This window comes from Poecilia latipinna, unplaced genomic scaffold, assembly GCF_001443285.1.
Source record: "Poecilia latipinna isolate Pla-1442-1.1 unplaced genomic scaffold, P_latipinna-1.0 Scaffold511, whole genome shotgun sequence".
In the NCBI taxonomy this organism is placed as follows: Eukaryota; Metazoa; Chordata; class Actinopteri; order Cyprinodontiformes; family Poeciliidae; genus Poecilia; species Poecilia latipinna.
In genome coordinates, this window is record NW_015113127.1 from 479027 (window position 1) to 497462 (window position 18436).

General features: G+C 38.5%; 2 protein-coding genes across 2 annotated transcripts; both read left to right on the top strand.

Annotated features, from left to right (window-relative positions):
- Positions 1-578: 578 nt before the first annotated feature.
- Positions 579-9846, top strand: aup1 (AUP1 lipid droplet regulating VLDL assembly factor). Its single transcript, XM_015040496.1, has 12 exons — positions 579-904; positions 1860-1997; positions 2099-2249; positions 3505-3692; positions 4694-4766; positions 5163-5236; positions 5486-5552; positions 6386-6488; positions 6579-6716; positions 6935-7074; positions 8291-8379; positions 9438-9846. The coding sequence occupies exons 1-12, from the start codon at positions 864-866 to the stop codon at positions 9481-9483; spliced, it is 1248 nt and encodes a 415-aa protein (XP_014895982.1). The 5' UTR covers positions 579-863; the 3' UTR covers positions 9484-9846.
- Positions 9847-10928: 1082 nt separating this feature from the next.
- Positions 10929-16179, top strand: fnta (farnesyltransferase, CAAX box, subunit alpha). Its single transcript, XM_015040497.1, has 9 exons — positions 10929-11128; positions 11531-11616; positions 12447-12561; positions 13168-13272; positions 13837-13963; positions 14083-14231; positions 14920-14982; positions 15243-15432; positions 15544-16179. The coding sequence occupies exons 1-9, from the start codon at positions 11001-11003 to the stop codon at positions 15685-15687; spliced, it is 1107 nt and encodes a 368-aa protein (XP_014895983.1). The 5' UTR covers positions 10929-11000; the 3' UTR covers positions 15688-16179.
- Positions 16180-18436: the final 2257 nt, after the last annotated feature.

The following is an 18436-nucleotide window of genomic DNA, read 5'->3' on the forward strand; positions in this document are numbered from 1 at the left end:
TATATATATATATATATATATATATGAATTGTTTATTCCATAAACAATGTGTGAGTGATTTACAGGGTGTTCATAAGTCATTTTCAACGGAGGATATACCCAATAATTTATTTACAGTGCATGTTTTTTTTCTTGGGGAAAAAAACATGCAAAGGACAGGATATCAGTCCTGAAATTAATATGAAATTCTAATTTGGGTCTCAACCCCAAATCCCATAACAATTGATCAGGAGTGATCTCAAAGTTCTGAAGTGGTTCAAGGTATTAACGAATTATGAATTAATAAATCGCCTAATTTCAATTTGAACTAATTAAATTTCACTAAGTTTCTTTTTATATGTACATAAATATGTTTTCATTTGCCTTCTGATTTTTGTGTAATTTCAAAGTTCCCAATTCAAACACCAGAGGGAGACAAAGTCCCTCTGTTTTTTTTTTCCTACCACCCTTTATTTTGAAATTTCAGGACTTGATTTGAAAAGAAAAAAATATAGAATGTAATAAAATGTGTAATTTAGAAATACTGTACATAAATCCAAGTTAAACTTTCGGAGTCTAATCAGTAAAAACGCACAGCTCAACTTTTTCTTTTAAATCCTTTATTTTAGAGGTTCCTAACAGGAACTGTGGCCATACTACAGGAAGTAACATCTGTTGATAGCTGCTGTGCTAACCTACCTAGCTGCTCGTTCTGTTTTACTGTGTTGCCAGTTTATCGAGTGAACGACGCGGCTAGCTGGTTACCAGTTCACCCAGTGGAGGACCATAGCGCTGCTGTGAACGTAATGACTCACCCATATTTAGAGGTCAGGTGGTATTCTTAGCATTAGCCTGTGTGCCAAGCCAAAGTCCGACAGGCAGACATGGAGACTCGGGGGATTGAGGACATGTTTGACTTTCGTCGGTAAGTCAGCTAACGGCAGGCTAACTAGAACTCCCTGGTTAACCAGAATAAAGCTAATAAGCCAGTGGTGGAAGGGTTGTATTCCTCATTGAGATAATGTGTTATGAAGTTGTCGGTGACGGATATATGATGCATTTACAGGTCAAATGTGTCACAGGGAGTTAAAACATTCGAAAAGAAACACGATAGGCTAATTAGCCAAGTAGCAGAGACATCATGTTGCTATTAGTTACTCTGGAACTTTATTTAGGGTCCACGTCCCAACACTGGCAAGAATATGCATCACTATTTCATTTAGTTAGATATATCAAAAATAATGCTGCCTCTATAGAAGGTATAAAGTGAAGTTTGTGTTCATGTCCACCTGCTCTAGGAAGTATTTAGTTTAGGTAAGTTTAATAAACGTGTTGTTTTACTGTTGTCTGCAAAGAAAAACTACTTCTGTCACGCTTCAATAAGAATTTGATCTCAAAGAGATCAAATTCCGTTTACGTACTTTAGTGTCAAATTTGCAATAAATGAGGCCCAATTCACATCTGGAAATGTATGAGCAGATCAAACCAGCGCAGTCCAGTAAATCAGAATCAAATTTCTTTGTCAAGTTTGAGGCACATACGAGGAGTTTGACTTCAGTTCTGCTTTGCAAGTTTTAAATAGAAGTATCTGTTGCAAAATAAAGGCGTTTTTAAATTAAAAGTTATTTTATCCCTATTGATCAACTGAACCACTGAAGGAATGTCAGCCATAAATACACAGTGAATTTTATTAACACTTGAAAATGGTCCTAAAAGAAACAGGGAATTTTCCAGCAACACCTGGAGACCTGCCCCATTTTGGTCCAGAAGGTGTGGCATTTGTAAGAAGTTAGCCTTGACTTAGAGATGTTAGGTGTGTTTGATTTATTTATTTATTTTTCTCCTGTGGAATTGAAACCGTTTCCACAATCTGTGTGCAGGTTTCCCAAAGATGCCGTGGCTCTCCTCCTGTTGCTCCTCTACTCCCCAGTTGGCATTTGTTTGATGCTGATGCGGATTTTTATCGGCATTCACGTTTTCCTGGTCAGCTGCGCAATCCCAGATAGCTTTGTGCGGAGGCAAGTAACGTTTAAGGTGGCGTGTCTTGGCCATTGTTCTTTATTTTTTTTCCTATTTGTTTCTTGAATCTGTTGGCGTTAACATCTATTTTTGCTTGCAGGTTTGTCGTCAGGGTTATGTGCTCGGTCCTCGGGATGCACGTGCGACAGAGAAATCCTCGCTCCCGGGATAAAAACACCAAGCTCTCCATATGCAATCATGTGACAGAGTTTGACCACAATATCATCAACCTCCTGACCCCCTTCAATACTGTGAGTGTTCAGGTTTTACTTTAAAAAAAAAAAATTGACCGGTTTTCTGATCATTGATCTCTTTTTTTCACTCCTTTTCATCTCTGCATTAGGGCTACAGCTAACGATGTTCTAGTAATCAATTATTCTGACGATTAATCGGATAAAAAATTTCTCTGCAGATTTTCCCTTTAAGCTCTTTTTATACAGTATTAAAGACGAATTAAAAGTTGCAAATAATCAATTTTACTTATTTTTTAAATAATATAAACATTTCCCGCTTAAAATGCAGCAAAGGAAGCACAGCAACTAAAACAAAGTACTTCTAGTATCAATACAGTGTAGAGATAATATGTTGACTATTCCTTGAATAGAACTGATTAATTAAATAGCAAAAAGTGTTTAAAGGGAGATTTTTTAGCACATTTTGAACCAGGTGAAGTGTTAGTTATTTTTGTTTTTGTTTTTTTTTTAAATGCAAATGTTAATATTTTTTAAGTTTTGGTTTAATTTTAGGTTTGTGCTCTTTCAGCAATTTGCCTTTTTTTTGAGTCTCTGTACTCCAGTTAAGGATTAATCTACTACTAAGCTATTTGACGAATATTTCAATAATTGATTCATCACGATCAATCTAATCGATCGTCTCAGCGATGCTCGGCTTATTTCAGTATGTTGTTCAGTCTGTCCATGAATGAACTGAGGACACTAACCAGTCAGATGCTCAAAGGAGATTGTAAAAAGAAAAAAGAAAGAGTGCATGGTTTTAAACAAATGTTTTTTTGTCAAATAAAAACCTGAAAAGTGTGGCATGCATTTTTCATTCCAGCCCTATTTAAATAATGTAGGATTTTTCCTTCCACCTCCACAGTTATGGGCTAGTTTCTATGGATTCTGTTACGTGTTATCTAAACGAAACGCACTGAAAATATGCAGAGAAATGAATACTTTTGCGAGGCAATATACTAGTACTAATATAGTACTGTGGGGTAAAATGTTATTTTTTTCTGTGATGTGTGATGAAGCTGCAGCTCAGGTAAATATTTAGCGGTCGGAGCCGTTTTAATGCTCGAGTGACTCAGAGGTCGGGCTTAAGGGGCTTAGCTAATAAAGCATTCCAACAAAAGGTCAGAAATGTTTGAAAGGCTGAAGAGACACTGCTTTTGTTTTTAAATCTTAGCTTTCAATGCTAAAATTGTGCTACACAAATAAACTTGAATTAAAATATCTACGTCTGCCACGTTTTGTTGTAAGCGGTTATTGTTCCTCTGCTCCTCAGCCCCAGCTGGAGGGCTCCACGGGCTTCATGTGTTGGGCCCGGGGCTTCATGGAGATCCACTCGGCCTCCAGCCAGGAGGAGGTAGGAGAGTTTCTCCAGAGGTACTGCTCCGCTGACGGCGCCCCGCCTTTACTCGTCTTTCCTGAAGAAGACACCACCAACGGCCGCGCCGGTCTGCTCAAGTTCAGGTCCGTCTGCCTTCCTGTTGTTTTTACCTGCTGTCCGTTTCCTCTGACCCGAGTCTTACGGAGGAACACAAATATTCAGAGCATTTATCGGCACGTTTACTTCTGTTCATTTTTTACCTTTGAACTTTGCATTAACATACATCCTGCACTGATTGCTAGGGTTACGCCAATAAGTCGGTGCTGATTTCCTGAGGTTTTGTTGATCGGCTGATACTTACATGTGAAATCAATCTTTTTTTACTGATCTGCTCTACGTCTCCAAATGTGTAGAAATCAGCCACTGCTTCCTGTCTGGTGGGCATTAATTAGGCTTAGGGGGCAATTACTTTTTCACGTTGGTCCAGGTTGGTTTGTGTTGCTTTATCCCCTCGATGAAAGATATCATTACCCAAAAAACACTTTTTGATTTGAGTCGGCTTATCTTTGTCCGATTTTTAAAATCGGTTTAGTCTGAAACGTCTAAATGGAACAAAACTAAAGCAGAGGAAGTCAACGCCGTGATAACCACATTATTTTACCATCAATCAGTTTACTGTTTTGCATTTTTTATGCACTTCTGTTTTAAATGTTTTTTTTGTTTTATAAAACAGGAAGCTGTGTGATATTGTATCATCTAACCTTTAGCTCAAGGTTGGCAGAATACTTTGCAGTGATTCAGAAATGTGAAGGTTGGGTTTGCGTCTTGATGCTGTGCTGCAAAAACATCCAGGTGTTTCCTGTGTGGGCGCCTGGCCTGCAGTTTCCTTTTCCAGCTCAGCGTTTTGGTCACTTTACTGACTCATCCTCAGCTCTGGTAAAGTGAGCTGGCTAATTAGCTCTGCTGCTGATTTTAGTCAGAATCCACTCGTTTCAATTTGCCGTCTGTCATCGATAACGAAATAGTCAAATAACAGTTTGTTTACGTTGTCATGTATTTTAATGTTGTTAATATCAGGAAGAAAGTTTTCCAAATAGTGTTTGCTTCGTAGTAAATGTGTATTTTTGTGTGTTTGCTGTTTCAGCTCATGGCCTTTCACACTGACTGACTCTATCCAACCTGTGGCCTTACGGGTGTCCAGACCTCTGCTTTCTCTGGTAACCGGATTTTAAACTTGTGTGTCAGGTCAGAATAGATGGAGAACACTTGCAAACTAAATCATCTGCTGCTTTATTAGTGTCATTTAGCTTATCATCGTTCCAGGACTCAATGAAACACATTTTGAAGAGGTTAAAATCTTCGATGAACAAAATACGACTTTGTTCCAAATCTGATATTACACATTTAAAGTGAAGTAGCAGCTGCTTCAATCTGATCTCAGTGCTGAGAGTAATCCATTCAGGCGTTACAGAGAGTTCTACCAGCTCCATGATGAACTCCTTCAATATAAGTGAGGATATTTGTATACAGATAATACAGCTTCTCTGGTCATTTTTTCCCATCTGTAACATAATAACACAGCCATTTTTAATGTGTTTCGTTTCCTCCAACAGAGCACGATAGAGTCCAGCTGGCTAACAGACCTCCTGTGGACATTTTTCTCTCCATGTACAGTGTATCATGTAAGGTACTACATATTTTATCACTACTTAACGTCTGTTAGACAGGGATAGTGTGGAGGTAGAAAGCAGTGATGGTTACATGTTGCCTTGGCAGCACTAACAGCCTCTGGCTCACCTACTCAAAGCTAGTAATGCTGGATACTCAGCTGCAGCTTGAGATAGTTTGAGAGAATAAAAGTTTCTACAGTAAGTATCGTCATACTTTGCGTTCTGACTTTTAAAAATAAGGTTTTTGACATCGCCTTTTATTTCAGTTGGCTCCCACCGGTTTCCAGACAAGACGGCGAATCTACGCAGGAGTTTGCCAACAAAGTCCAGGAGGTAAGATTCCCTCATTGGAGTTTATGAACATAAATCACACATGTAAAACCAAAAGTGGAATTTATTGGACCTCAAGATGCCTGCCAAGCAGATTTAAGACAAACGGGCATTTAACACTGGGTTTCTGCGCATTTTTAAAAAGTTTCAAATTTGTTTCTCTGAAATGAAAGCCTTAAAAAGTCTTAAATTCATTTATATGAATTGAATAATTTAAGTGTTTTAAGACTTAAATTCATTTATACGAAATGAAAGCCTTAAAAAGTTTTACATTTTTAATTTAATTTTTTCATTTTTAAATGAAAGCCTTAAAAAGTCTTAAATTCATTAAATGAAATGTAAATTGGCCTTACATACATTAATCACAGGCCTTAAATTTTGTCATGGCAGGACCATTTAATCTCATAGGTTTTTTCTCGAGGGACTTCTCTTTGGCTAGATATGAATTTATTGTCAGTTGGCTGGATGACATGCAGCTGGCGACAGACTGCTGCGTCTCTGGTGCACAAAGGAGTGTCATTGCAGATCCTTCCTCTCAGAAGCTGTTAGACTCTTTCGCCATGACAGCTGCTGACAAACATTGCGATTATTTGCACAGCTTCTCCATTCTCTTGTAAATAGTATTTTTTTTTTCACGATGCACAAATATTTAGGCATATTTTGTAAATATTTTGTATGATATCCCCTTGACAGAAAACCTAGAACAAATATTCTACCCAGTTGCACATTTCTTTGAATCTGAGAATGCTAGTTTTTTCAAAAATAATTTTAGTCTGTTTTCTTATTGTTTGGCTCTCTTTTCCTCTTTTAACTCTAATGTGTGTCGTCTTGCTCAGCTTCTCGCTATCGAACTGGGGCTGGTCTCCACCAAGATTACTAAAGCTGATAAAGCAGAGCACATTAAGAGGAAAAGACATTCAGTACCACAATCGACTACAAGTAAGTAAATGAGCTGTTTTGGACGATCTGCCCGTGTGGGACATTTCACAGTTTGGGACTCTTTAAGTGGCGGCGTTTTGTTTTCTGCAGGTGCCACATCTGGCTCCATCGGGCTGGGCTTCATGGCCCAGAGTCTGGGCTCAGATGACCACCGGATCGCTAAAATGGCCCAGCAGGTGAAGGATGTGCTGCCACACGTCCCAATCGGTGTCATTACAAGGGATTTAGGTACGGACCGGTTTTAATACTCCTTACGGTTTGTGGTTAACACATCCATTCATCTTGAAAAGCGAGTACACTCTCAGAAAATGTTGAGGTTTTACGAAACCTTAAAATGGTGAATATGTAACATCAGATGCACAACAATGCATCACTTTTTCATCACAGAAATTTAATCAAGAAAAACTAGGGTAGAATCATGTGGTTTTTTGTTTTTGTTTTTCCAGCTAAAACCAACTGTGTTGACACCACGATAACAAACCTGCTAGAGAACCGAGAGGAAGCGTCGATGGAAGCTACTGAGACGTCAGCATACGGAGCCTCCAGGATCAGCTCCTTCCCTTCTGGATCCTCTCCTGCCATAAAGGTTCGACCATTCAAAATGCTGCCTTCACTGACCTCTTGTAACCTAGACTTCTCTTTGACTCTAGGTTACAATCATAAAATTGTCTGCCGTCTAAAAAGCGGTTATCCCTGACAAATTCAGGTTTAAATTAATTTTTCAATTTGACCAACATCTTTGTTGCAGCAATGCACCGATCTTTAAAAAAAAAAAAAAAAAAAACTGTCCTACGAGTTCCAGCTTTTTTTTTTTAATGTTTTTTTTTTTCTTTTTTTTTGTGTATCTGAAAATTTACTTTGCAACAGAGTTGGTAATGACAACAAATCCTTACAACCTCAAAGACTTGAAGGTCATTACCGAAGTTAACTTGTCAGAATACGTTGAACTGCTGGTCATCCATTAAAAGAAAGGTTTGACTGCTTTAATGCCTAGGAAGTTTCTAAGAAGGGCGTAAATAATCAACATGATTTCTTTCTTTTTTTACATTGTATTGTGTTTTAGGACATTCCTGTCTCACCTCCTGTCAGAGACAAATCTTAGTTGGTTAAAAATAATTTCAAATCTGGCAGTGGCTTGAATAAATTTGGGCCTCTTGGTTCTTCATTTAGCATAAATCTAGATCAGCTAGTCCCAGAATCTGACGCTAACGCCTCGTGCCAGAGGGGATGAGATCAGAAAGGACTTCCAACAACGTCCTGAAACAACTTCAGTTTCACAAACATCATGGCGGTTTATGCCTAAAGGATCTTTGGATTGTCATGATGTTGGCATCGGGCGGTACTTTACCCAGAAAAAAAAAGATTATTTTCACAGGAAATGGAAAAACGTGTACTAAGAATGAAACTAAAGCGATGTAAAAATAAATAATAGAAATAGTGTTCATACAAACTGCTGTGATGTTGTTGAGATGAGCATTGTCTTATGTCCCCTCTTGTACTTCCTGGTTGCCTTAAATCTGGACTTGCACTCAATTTCTGCAGGTAAGATACTCACTGCTGATATCCGTTTAGCAGAACAACACACCAAAAATCCTAAACTGTCCCTTTAAGTACTAAATTGTGAGTTGGAGTTGTCTCAGATTGGTCTGTGGACTTTGACCTGCAGCCCAGATATAAGTGGATGCTGTAATCTGTCCCAACTTTTACGTGGTAGAACAAATTTCATATGTATTCAAAATCCTGGGAAGTCCAAATTATTATTTGACTACTGCGGTTCAAGCTTTTACCTTTCCTCTCCATAGCCTGCTGCCAAAACGTTTGGGAGATCGCCAGCTGACAGACACATGTCTCTCCAGGAAAGAAAAGAGGCGTTGTATAATTACGCGAGAAGGTGAGAGATTAGAGGAATTTCATGTTTTAAACGACTTGGCACCCAACAATGTCTGCACAGAACATTTTTACACTGTTAAAAGTGAAAGGTTATTGAACAACATCAGCGGGTTCCCATTAAAAATAGGTGGGGTGTTTGGACACGCTTTTGCTGCCCTCAAGTGGCCAAAAAACCCCCCCCCAGCTTTTTATGCTAGAAAAAATACAATAAATGGGGACGATATGAGGAGGGATGTAATTTACCTGCAGTGTCATTGAGAAGTTTATGAATATTCATAATCAACATGAATATATTATTTAGTTCGGGTTTTTAATTATGTGTTTGATTCAAACATTTTCCAGTGTGGAAAAATGAATTCATTTCTAAAGTAAGAATTAGATGCATAAGTTTGAATGTGTTGTACATTTTTTCCCCACATTCAAACCTATATAAATTATGCATACAAGCTCAAAAATGTATTGATACACCCTCACAAATCAAGTCATGTTTATTTTGTAACACGGCTGGTCACAGTGGTTTACGTCGTAAAAATATCACACAGCAACCATCTATGAAACCAAAAATAAACATTACATTTCATCAAAATCAAACAAATATACTTTTCAATGTTCCAGTTACTACTAATCAAAGGCAACTCTAAGCAGGTGCTGTGTTTTTTTGCCTTCATTTAAAGGAAGTCAGTGTTTCAGCAGTTTTGTAGTTTTCTGGAAATTTGTTCCAGATTTGTTTGCATAAAAACTGAATGCTGCTTCACATTTAGACAGTTTCTTCTAACACATATCTAAATGCAAATTGTACCACAACCACATGCTTTATGAAAATATAGAGGGGGGGAAAACACAGTAAATTAAAACCTAATGCTTTTTTTAAATTTTAATTGAAGATGTTGAATCATTGTTCACGCCTGGAAAAAAGGAACAATTGAAACGAATCACTTAAAATACATTCATGCTGACGAAGAGCGGATTTAAACCTCCGTATGCAGACAGCAAACCATAACGCCTACGACATTTGTTTGTGCGAGATTAATTTCTCTAACCAGTAGTGGTCTTCTGCAGACGTTACATCGAGAAGCACGGACTGGACCCGGAAGACAGCCACTGAACAAAACGTCGGATCGTTGGAAACTGGTCGGAGTGAGGCATCTTCAAGCTGTCCTGCTGACTACTTTTGAAAAGTGATTTTTATTTTCTATCAACCCTGTCGAGCTGGAAAAAAAAACAACAACGAAAAACTGGTTTTGTTATCCGCAAATAATGGCAACAAAGTATTCGAACATGTATACATTCATTGAATGGTGATTTTATGCATGTGTTTAATTCTTCATCCTGGCCGAGACATAATTTTGATAACGGTTTGTATAACAATCCACTGACTGTAAATCATCTATTTATTTTTATAATGTCAGAGTTGTCGATGAAAATAAAGTTCAGCTTGACCTTGCTTTCAAGACATTATTTGAAACATAAGGTGTGTGAGCTTTCTTTTTTTTATATATATATATCTAAATGTTGTGATAAACTTATTCAGAACAAGTTTATCACAATCTAAAAATGTCTTTTGAATGCCTGGATAAACATAAGTTATTGTTATGACGTCTACAGTTACGGTTGTGCTTCTTCGGGTGTCTTTAACTTCGCTGATTTAAAGTTTCCAGTTCTGCCCCGCTGTCACGCCTTTGCTTTTCAAAACAAGAGTTCCTGGCAACCTCATGATGCGTTTAAATGCGCCTAGTACACGACGTTGTTAGAACCTGGCTAAGCTAGGGATAAATATGGTTCACCAGAAGGGTCGTACCATATATTAAATCATATTTTATCAACTTGTGAACAGTTCTCCCCCGCTCCCCAACACTTCCTTAATACCACCACTGAACTTTTAAAATGGTTTTAATTTATAAGATTTTTTTTTAAAAAAAAGTTTTTATAATGGATACGTTTTAAAATGTCCCAGACAATTAAAAAAAGTACAACTTGCCTAATAAAACATCTCACTAAATTACAAAGTGAGATTTTTTTAGGCATTACATACATGTCTATATTTCAAGTACAGCTAATTTAAAATCTCAAAATTTAGTTCCTCAGAAAATTAGATTATTTTATGAGAGAGAAGGATTTTTGATATTGAAGTGACACCACAGATATTGTCAACAGGCCAGATGCTGGAAGTACAGATTTCATAATTTTCAACAACAGAGCAGAAAGATTTCATTATTTCAATTGAAGTTTGTTTGAGCCCATATAAAAATATCTTCAGTTTTATAATCACAGAAAATAGGATAGTTGGATTGGAGCACCTATTTTAATTTTGCATCTACAACCACCGTGAAATAAATCTGCCAGTCAACCTGCTGAGTGAGCTGCTTTAATTGATTTTCTGTCAAACAGTCTGAAAGTTGTGATGAAAGTGTTTCGCTTTAAAAGTGAGTGGTTGTGAAATTATGAGAAACAATTAGACACGATTTTATTAAAATGCGGTTGCACATGTGGATTTTCACCCTTTCTTTCTTACTGCTGGTTAGGAGGAAACTAATATTTCCCACCGTTCACGGAGGCACCGGAAGTTGCGTCTTCCTTCCTGCAGAAGCAGCGCTCTGGCTGAGACAAAGCTAGAAGTTAGCCATGTCAACTGTTGAGGAGCCCTCCAGTGAACCCCTGGGGGTTAAAGAGCAGAAAGAGCTGGATGTAGATGTCGGGGACCACTTCGGGGACAGTTATGGCGCCGACTCAACCCGATACATTTTTTACAGGTACTTTTTCCGTCTTGTCGCTGGCTAACCTAGCCTCAGTAGCTACTCCATTAGCAAGGAGGCGTTTCTTACAAGTTTCTCGAGACGCCACTTTTTCCATATTAATAAGGCTGAATGTGTTTCAAGTGTCATAGTGATAATAATTTTAGTATGATAATGGTCATTTATCACAAGGTAACAATAATTAACTCGGTTCAGGCTAATATAACAGCTTTGCTTTGGAATTTCTGTCTCTATTTATGCTCAAATAATCATCACCGTAATAAAAGAAATGACAGTTTACGCTGAAGGTCAATCTAGTTTTGTTAGTAGCCCTCCTTTAGTTTTCAAAGTTGTGGTAAGCTGGTGTCCGGAGGTATTTGAGGTATGCAGTTGGATCAGTGCTGTGTTTTTATCTTTCAGAGACCGGAAGGAGTGGGCTGATCTGGAGCCTGTTCCGCAAGACGACGGACCAAATCCCGTAGTGAAGATCGCCTACTCTGACAAGTGTAAGGCGGTTGCTAGGATACCACAGGAGCGCATCTCAGCAGATTAGAGTATCATCAAAACATTGAGTTATTCAAAAAGTGAAACTCTTGTTATATAACAGATTACTATTATTATTTACAGTAGAAAGTATGTCCAAGCATTGTACAGTATTTGCAATAAATAATTAGCGGAGAATGGAGGTTCTTAGATTTGATTTATTTATTCAAAATTTGATTTCCGATTTTGATGGATTTTCCCCCCCCTCCCCCCCACACCACTTTTTCCGGAAAAAAAATCATAGGTGACTGAAAATATCTATTTTAAAAAACGGACTTTTATGTCAATCAATGCTTTTGGAAGTTGATCTGAATTCAAAGTTAAAATAAATAAAAGCTATAAAACCCGCTTGTCAAACAGAATAGTAGTTTTTAGGTGGGCTGACGTCACTCTGAACTGTGGAAACACTAGAGTGCGTTGGTATGTATTTTTATATTTTTTCAAAAATTACGTGCTCAAAAACAAAGATTTATTTAATCATTAAAATTGATTTACCACCCATATTTTTTTATTGTTCATTTCAATATTCTTATTTGACCTTTTTTAATCATTTGCTTGCTATAATCCTAAAAATTAATATAAATAAAAACCTACATGAGTTTCACATTTTGAATGAAATTACTTGAACTGAAACTTTACAGTGACATTCTAACTCATTGAAATCAACCTCAAACGAATAGCTGGGAAACATTTTTGCAGTGTGACAAGACGCTTTCTGTGTTTTCGTTTTGGAAACTGAACGTAATCAGATATGAACGTCGTGCCACTCATTACCGTGTGTTTTATCCAACAGTTGCTGATGTTTATGACTATTTCCGCGCGCTCCTAAAGAAGGACGAAAGGAGCGAGAGGGCTTTCGCTCTGACAGCCGACGCCATCGACCTGAACGCAGCAAACTACACAGTGTGGTGAGCGTCACTCTTGTGAGACGACGGCAGTATAAAAAAGTGAATAAAAGCAATTGAGCTTAAAATGAGAGAAACACAGTGTAAAGTTTATTTGTTTTTTTGGGGGGGGTGAAGGGCCACAGAGGTTTCCACCTCCTCAGAGTTTTAAAGTGGACAATTTTCAACTGGCTTTACATACTGGTGTTAAAATTGAGGCCCGCCTGAAGTTATGTGGCCCTCCAGACTCTAGATATTGAACCTTCAAGCTGGTTTTTATTATGGATATTTCCAAACCTCATAAATGCACTAAATATTCTGTGTTTGGAAGTTAATACACTTTTCATTTGAGATTGGTTTTAATTATTTTTGAAACAGAATTGATTTGTGTTAGTTAAGATGCCAAAAATAGTGAAACGGGCCTTTAAGACCACTACCCAATCAAAATCCAGCTTCAGCAGTGTGTTCAGTCATCAAATGTACAGGTGATAAAACTAAACGCTTTGCACTCAAATATTTAAAATGTTTAGGGAAAACCCAACAGATTAGAGTTTGGGCTCAAACTGTGTAATGTTTGGGTTCCGTTGTGAGGTTGTGGTGCGATGTAACCCTGGATCTGCTCCTGTTCAGGCACTACAGGCGAGTTCTGCTCCAAGCTCTGTCTAAGGACCTGAGGGAGGAGATGAAATACATCACCAACATCATCGAGGAGCAGCCCAAGAACTACCAAGTCTGGTGAGTCGTGTTTCCACTGATCACAATAAGTCTCGCATAATATCACTAACATCGGTATCGGTATCCAACATTTGTCATTTTTTTAACGTATCGGTATTGGTCCGATAAATTGGTTAACGCCAGTATTTGTTTTTATCTTGTTGCCATTTGTTTCTGCTTGTTTTCTTTGCAGATGTGTCAAAACGGTAGAGAAACTTTGTATGATATCGGTTATCGGCCATCACAGCAGTATTAAAATCGGATTTCAACATCGTGTATACCAAATATACCAAATGTTCATATCGGTGCATTTCTAATCACAATCTCTATCGCAGCGATTTAAAAATGTAAAAACTAGAGTCAAAACGTGGGCTTTCTCTATACATCTTTTTTATTTTTACTTCATCTTGATTTTTAGAATTGAGGTTCATATTTTGAGTTCATTTGGATTTTTTTGTTGTTGCAGTGACATAAAAGGACTAACAAGGGATGAAGAAACCCAGAATTATTGGAAAATTAATAATTTTATAGAAATCAGGAGTCATTATGACCCAGTATTTGCGTATTTCCTGACTTCCTGTCCAGGCATCACAGGCGCATGGTGGTGGAGTGGCTGAACGACCCCTCAGCGGAGCTGCAGTTCATCGCAGACATCCTCAGCCAGGATGCCAAGAACTACCATGCCTGGCAACACAGGCAGTGGGTCATCCAGGTCGGTGGCGCTTCCTTCGCCTCACAAACCCTCAGAGGGAATCTTTTCTCCACTCTTGTTTTTCTTTCTGTTAAAGAAAAACAAGGATCTGACGGCGTCTCTTTGTGTTTGACCTTCAGGAGTACAAGCTGTGGGACAACGAGCTGGACTTTGTGGAGAGTCTTCTAGATGAAGACGTGCGGAACAACTCGGCGTGGAACCAGAGGCACTTTGTCATTTCTCACACCACGGGCTTCTCTGACCCGGCCATCGTGCAGAGAGAGATACAGTAAGGGTTTTAAAAATATATATTTTTATTTTCTTTTAATAAATAGTTCCTTGAAAAGTATCCATACTCCAAAAACAAACTTTAATATGTTATACAGTTTCTTGTGTAAAATCAACAGATTAATTGAATTCCAAATTTTCCAGAGAAATTGTTATAGTTTAAGTGACTAACTCTGGCCTGCAGGTGGCAGTATTTCTTACTTCTACCACTCTGTTGCCTCGGCCTTACTTGATGTGAAGTTTGTGACAACATGGCGAATAACAGAAAGTAACATTTACTGTCACAGATTAGTGCAAATATTTGTAAAGTAGCAACATAATGAGTTAATGAATTTTACTGGGGTAAAAAACATCACAAAAATAGTAAAATCCTGTAGGACCTGATTTATTTGAGGATTTTATGTGACGATTCACAGAGAGCTTAGGAACAATTTTTACCTTTGATCAGCTAAAACCAATTTTAAAGCTGCAAAGCAGCATTACACTTCAAAACAAAGCAGCCTGAGTTTAGTCTGTTTTATAGGAAATCTGACCTATAAAATTTTTTATAGGAAATCTAATACTTTGAAAATGGTTAACATGTCTTCCTGTTTGAAAAATCAAAGAAATTCCTGGTATTTGCTGTCAAATAATGCATGCAGTGTTTCTTTCAGGTTTCATTCATTTTAATGCTTTCTTCTTTGTGTCAGGTATTGTCTGAACCAGATCAGGAAGGCTCCTCACAACGAGAGCGCCTGGAATTATTTGAAAGGGTGAGAAGTGAGACACGCATACGTTAGATTTAACTTCTTGGAAACCCTGAAAGGGAAGTTCTTTTTTTTTTTTTTTTCTGGTTTTCTCCGGTTTAAGAATGAATCGGTCCCTTTCAGTGTGGAGGACAGGAATGTTTAAACTTGCGCCAGGAGGCCGCGGCCATGGTCGCGATTCAGTTATTAAAAATGTAGAGGCTTTGAGGCGGCGTTTCTTCTATTTTTTTATTTTATATTTTTCCACCTTTTTTTGTTCCCATCAGGATGCTGCAGGACAGAGGCCTCTCGTCTCAACCGGGCCTGCTGGAAAAGGTCCTGGAGCTGAAAGAGACGCACTGCTCGCCCTACCTCCTCGCTTTCCTCTTCGATTGCTATGAAGACGCTTTGGAGTCCAGCTTCCAAAAGGAAAATCTGGAGCAGGAACATAAGGAGACGCTAAAAAAGGCTCTGGAGGTGAGCAGTTGTTGATACTTTGAGAAATTAGCACTTTTTGTTTATTTAATCAATTTCTTAAGCTGCAGTGGATTCATTTTTCATCCGTTTCATGTTTGTCTTCCCGGTAAGATCTGTGAGCTTCTGGCCCAGGAGAAGGACACCATTCGTAAGGAGTACTGGCAGTTTTTGGGACGTTCACTACAGAACAAATACGGAGCAGACGGCCTCTCGAATGAGGAAACCAAGCCGGCCGAGACCCAGGAGGCCAGCTAGAGCTCCACGTTAACACTCCCCTCCATGTTCCATTAACATTAACCAACACATGGAGTTTGATATCGTTGTAAAGTCTTCTGTAAATCCCTTCAGTCTTGGAGTAAACATGTCACTTAGACTGTATACTCTGTATAAATATTAACTCCCTGTTCTTGCTTATTTCATCTGAAACAGTTTAAAGTAGTTATTTTTTTTATATATCATTACACATCTTATGTGTGTGAAAGGACTCTTTGCTTTTGTTTGCACAACAGCATCCAAACTGCAGCTTAGAGGGTTGATAACTGGTGATAAATCGGTGGCAGAAAAGATAAACAGGACTTTAACTTGGCTGCTAGCTTGCAAACTAACGTGGAAGATTATTAGTGTGAGTGGAAGGGTAAGTCATGTTTAAACATAACTTTAGTTAAAATACTGACAGTTGTTAGCAGAACCTTTTCCTTCTGTGACAATAAAGCAGCTGAGCAATAAAACACTACCGTGCTGCTGGACTCTGATCATTGACTTATTGTGTTGTAATGATTTAAAATATCAATCAGAAGTTAGATTCAACAATTATGGGATGTTGAATCCATTATGGGATGGAGGCTATCAGCCTGTGACTCTGCTGAGGTGTTAAGGAAGCTAATCTGCATTGTTTGCTCTGGTGTCCGGTTTTGTAGTTTTTCTTTAGCAACTACATTTTTTTTTTTTTTACCACTCAACATTCCACTAATATGATCTGTAAACTGCGTTTTTAAGTTGTGCACTCAATGAGAGTCCATGAAGGTGGCCACTGAGGCAGCCCTGAAAATGCTGCATAGTATGTGTCGTTTGACAACAAACGGGCCATGGAATAACATGACGTCGAAAATTATATCAAGTGAGGCATTACGTCAAAAATTAGTCCAAACAAAACGTAAAAAATGAGGCTAAGTGAGCCATGGTATAACAAGAGTCCAAACACAAATAGTACAGTACGACGTAAAAAATTAGCCCAAAGGAGCTAGCGTCTAGCATGATGTCCGAAATGAGTTCAAAGGAGAAATATTATAGCATGACGTCAAGAACGAGTCCAAATGAAACAGTATACTACGACGTCGCAAATTAGCCCAAATAAGTCATAGAAAGGAGTTCAAACATCATCATAAAAAATTACTCCAAAGGACTCACAAGGCTACCGCTAACTAGCTACGCTTGCTAACTAGCTAGCCATGTTGGTGTAAATTTATCTCCAGTTCGCTGGGCGACGTTCGTTTTTTGTATATTTATATCTGAATATATCTGAATTCAAGACTGAAAAGTCTTGAATTTAATTCAGAGTGGTATTTAAAAAGTATTAAGAAGTATTTAATTCAACTTGTTTAAAATTACTTGGACAGGCTTTGTTCCGTGCCACCAGGAGAAAAGCGAACTTGGAGCCCCCTGTGAGTGCTGCTGTACGGATTGACAGCCTTAGCTTCAAGTCCTGGACTCCCTCCGAGCTTGGAAATGGATTTACTCCACTAGATGCAGCTGTTCCTACTTCTGCTGACACTACAGCCCAATCCACCCCTCTTTTCATTTTCTGCATCCCAGTAGTGTGTAATTATGTCTTCTGTAAGGCTGCTCGCCATTTTCCCCCCTTCTTGGTGTGGAGGATCGAGTTATTGGAGAGTTCACGTCATCGGTAGTTGTGACAGGACCGAGCATGAAAACTGCCTGGCACTTGAATTACTGAATGAAAAGTCAACTCGAAATGATTTCATTTTCTTTCTTTCTTTCTCTCTTTCTTTTAACAGCAGGATACTATGTTTTAGGCTTCGGTTTGCCAGCTGCACCTGACTTAAAAAACACACACCATGACACACAATCAAGGCTGGCATGCGAGTGTCGGTTTAGGCTACACTTTCATTTTTATTAAACAAGAAGAGACACCTGCTGCACCTCATTAAGCGTTGCTCTGAGCACAGTGCTCCCTAGTGGTAAAACGCAGAACTAAAAAAAAAAAGAAAAAGACTTCCAGATTATAATTAAAATACTAATTAATCCCAGCACTCCTCCAAACAAACCACTCGGTTTCATCACAGGCACAATGAGACAGTCATTCGCTTGTCTCCGGATCTGAGGCCACATGTGAGTGTGTGTTTACAGCAGCCATCATGAAGCCTCGTCCAGATGCAGCCGTCTGCGGGCAGCGTGGATTTAACGTACCATGTTGGGTCCTGGACCGCATCCAGCCTGGTTTAGAAACATCTGTTTCCGGTGTTGGTTTCAGTCAGACACAGGAGGCTACATGTGGGGTTGCTTGAGGTGAAGCATGTGTGCCTGTACTATTGAGCTTTAAACCGAAAAAGAAGAAACAGAGAAAATTACTTTAACGCGTGATATAAAAAGTACCCCGCAGGTTTCACTGCGACAAGATAACCTGTGACATTTCTGTCACCTGTCTCACATTTTTTTTATACCTTGGGAATAAAAAGGTGTGGAGATATTGTTCCCTCTTCGACAGCATTATTATCAGAAAATAGAGTCTTCGAATAAGATGTTAGCTGACATTTTACTGTGGCGTCACATGACAACCTTAGCTAGTGATTTTAAGTTGAACTCTATATGTCCCAAGGTTTAGGAGAACATATTTCAGGTCTAAAAGATAATTACATTGCTTTCAAAAGTAAACGTATTAAACCCAATTTGTAAATGTCCAGCTAACATGAAAATGTTCACAATATGTCGGTAATAGCCCAGTTAGCCCATAATGACTGATAAACTGGAATGACACTGAAGACAC

What these genes read in the sequence shown, in the direction of transcription:
- aup1 (XM_015040496.1), top strand. Translation starts at nt 864, where the DNA reads ATGGAGACTCGGGGGATTGAGGACATGTTTGACTTTCGTCG. An exon ending in TTGCCAACAAAGTCCAGGAG is followed by an intron (nt 5,553 to 6,385) that starts GTAAGATTCCCT and finishes CGTCTTGCTCAG; the next exon opens with CTTCTCGCTATCGAACTGGG. An exon ending in TGTCATTACAAGGGATTTAG is followed by an intron (nt 6,717 to 6,934) that starts GTACGGACCGGT and finishes TTGTTTTTCCAG; the next exon opens with CTAAAACCAACTGTGTTGAC.
- fnta (XM_015040497.1), top strand. Translation starts at nt 11,001, where the DNA reads ATGTCAACTGTTGAGGAGCCCTCCAGTGAACCCCTGGGGGTTAAAGAG. An exon ending in GCCTGGAATTATTTGAAAGG is followed by an intron (nt 14,983 to 15,242) that starts GTGAGAAGTGAG and finishes TGTTCCCATCAG; the next exon opens with GATGCTGCAGGACAGAGGCC. An exon ending in CGCTAAAAAAGGCTCTGGAG is followed by an intron (nt 15,433 to 15,543) that starts GTGAGCAGTTGT and finishes CTTCCCGGTAAG; the next exon opens with ATCTGTGAGCTTCTGGCCCA.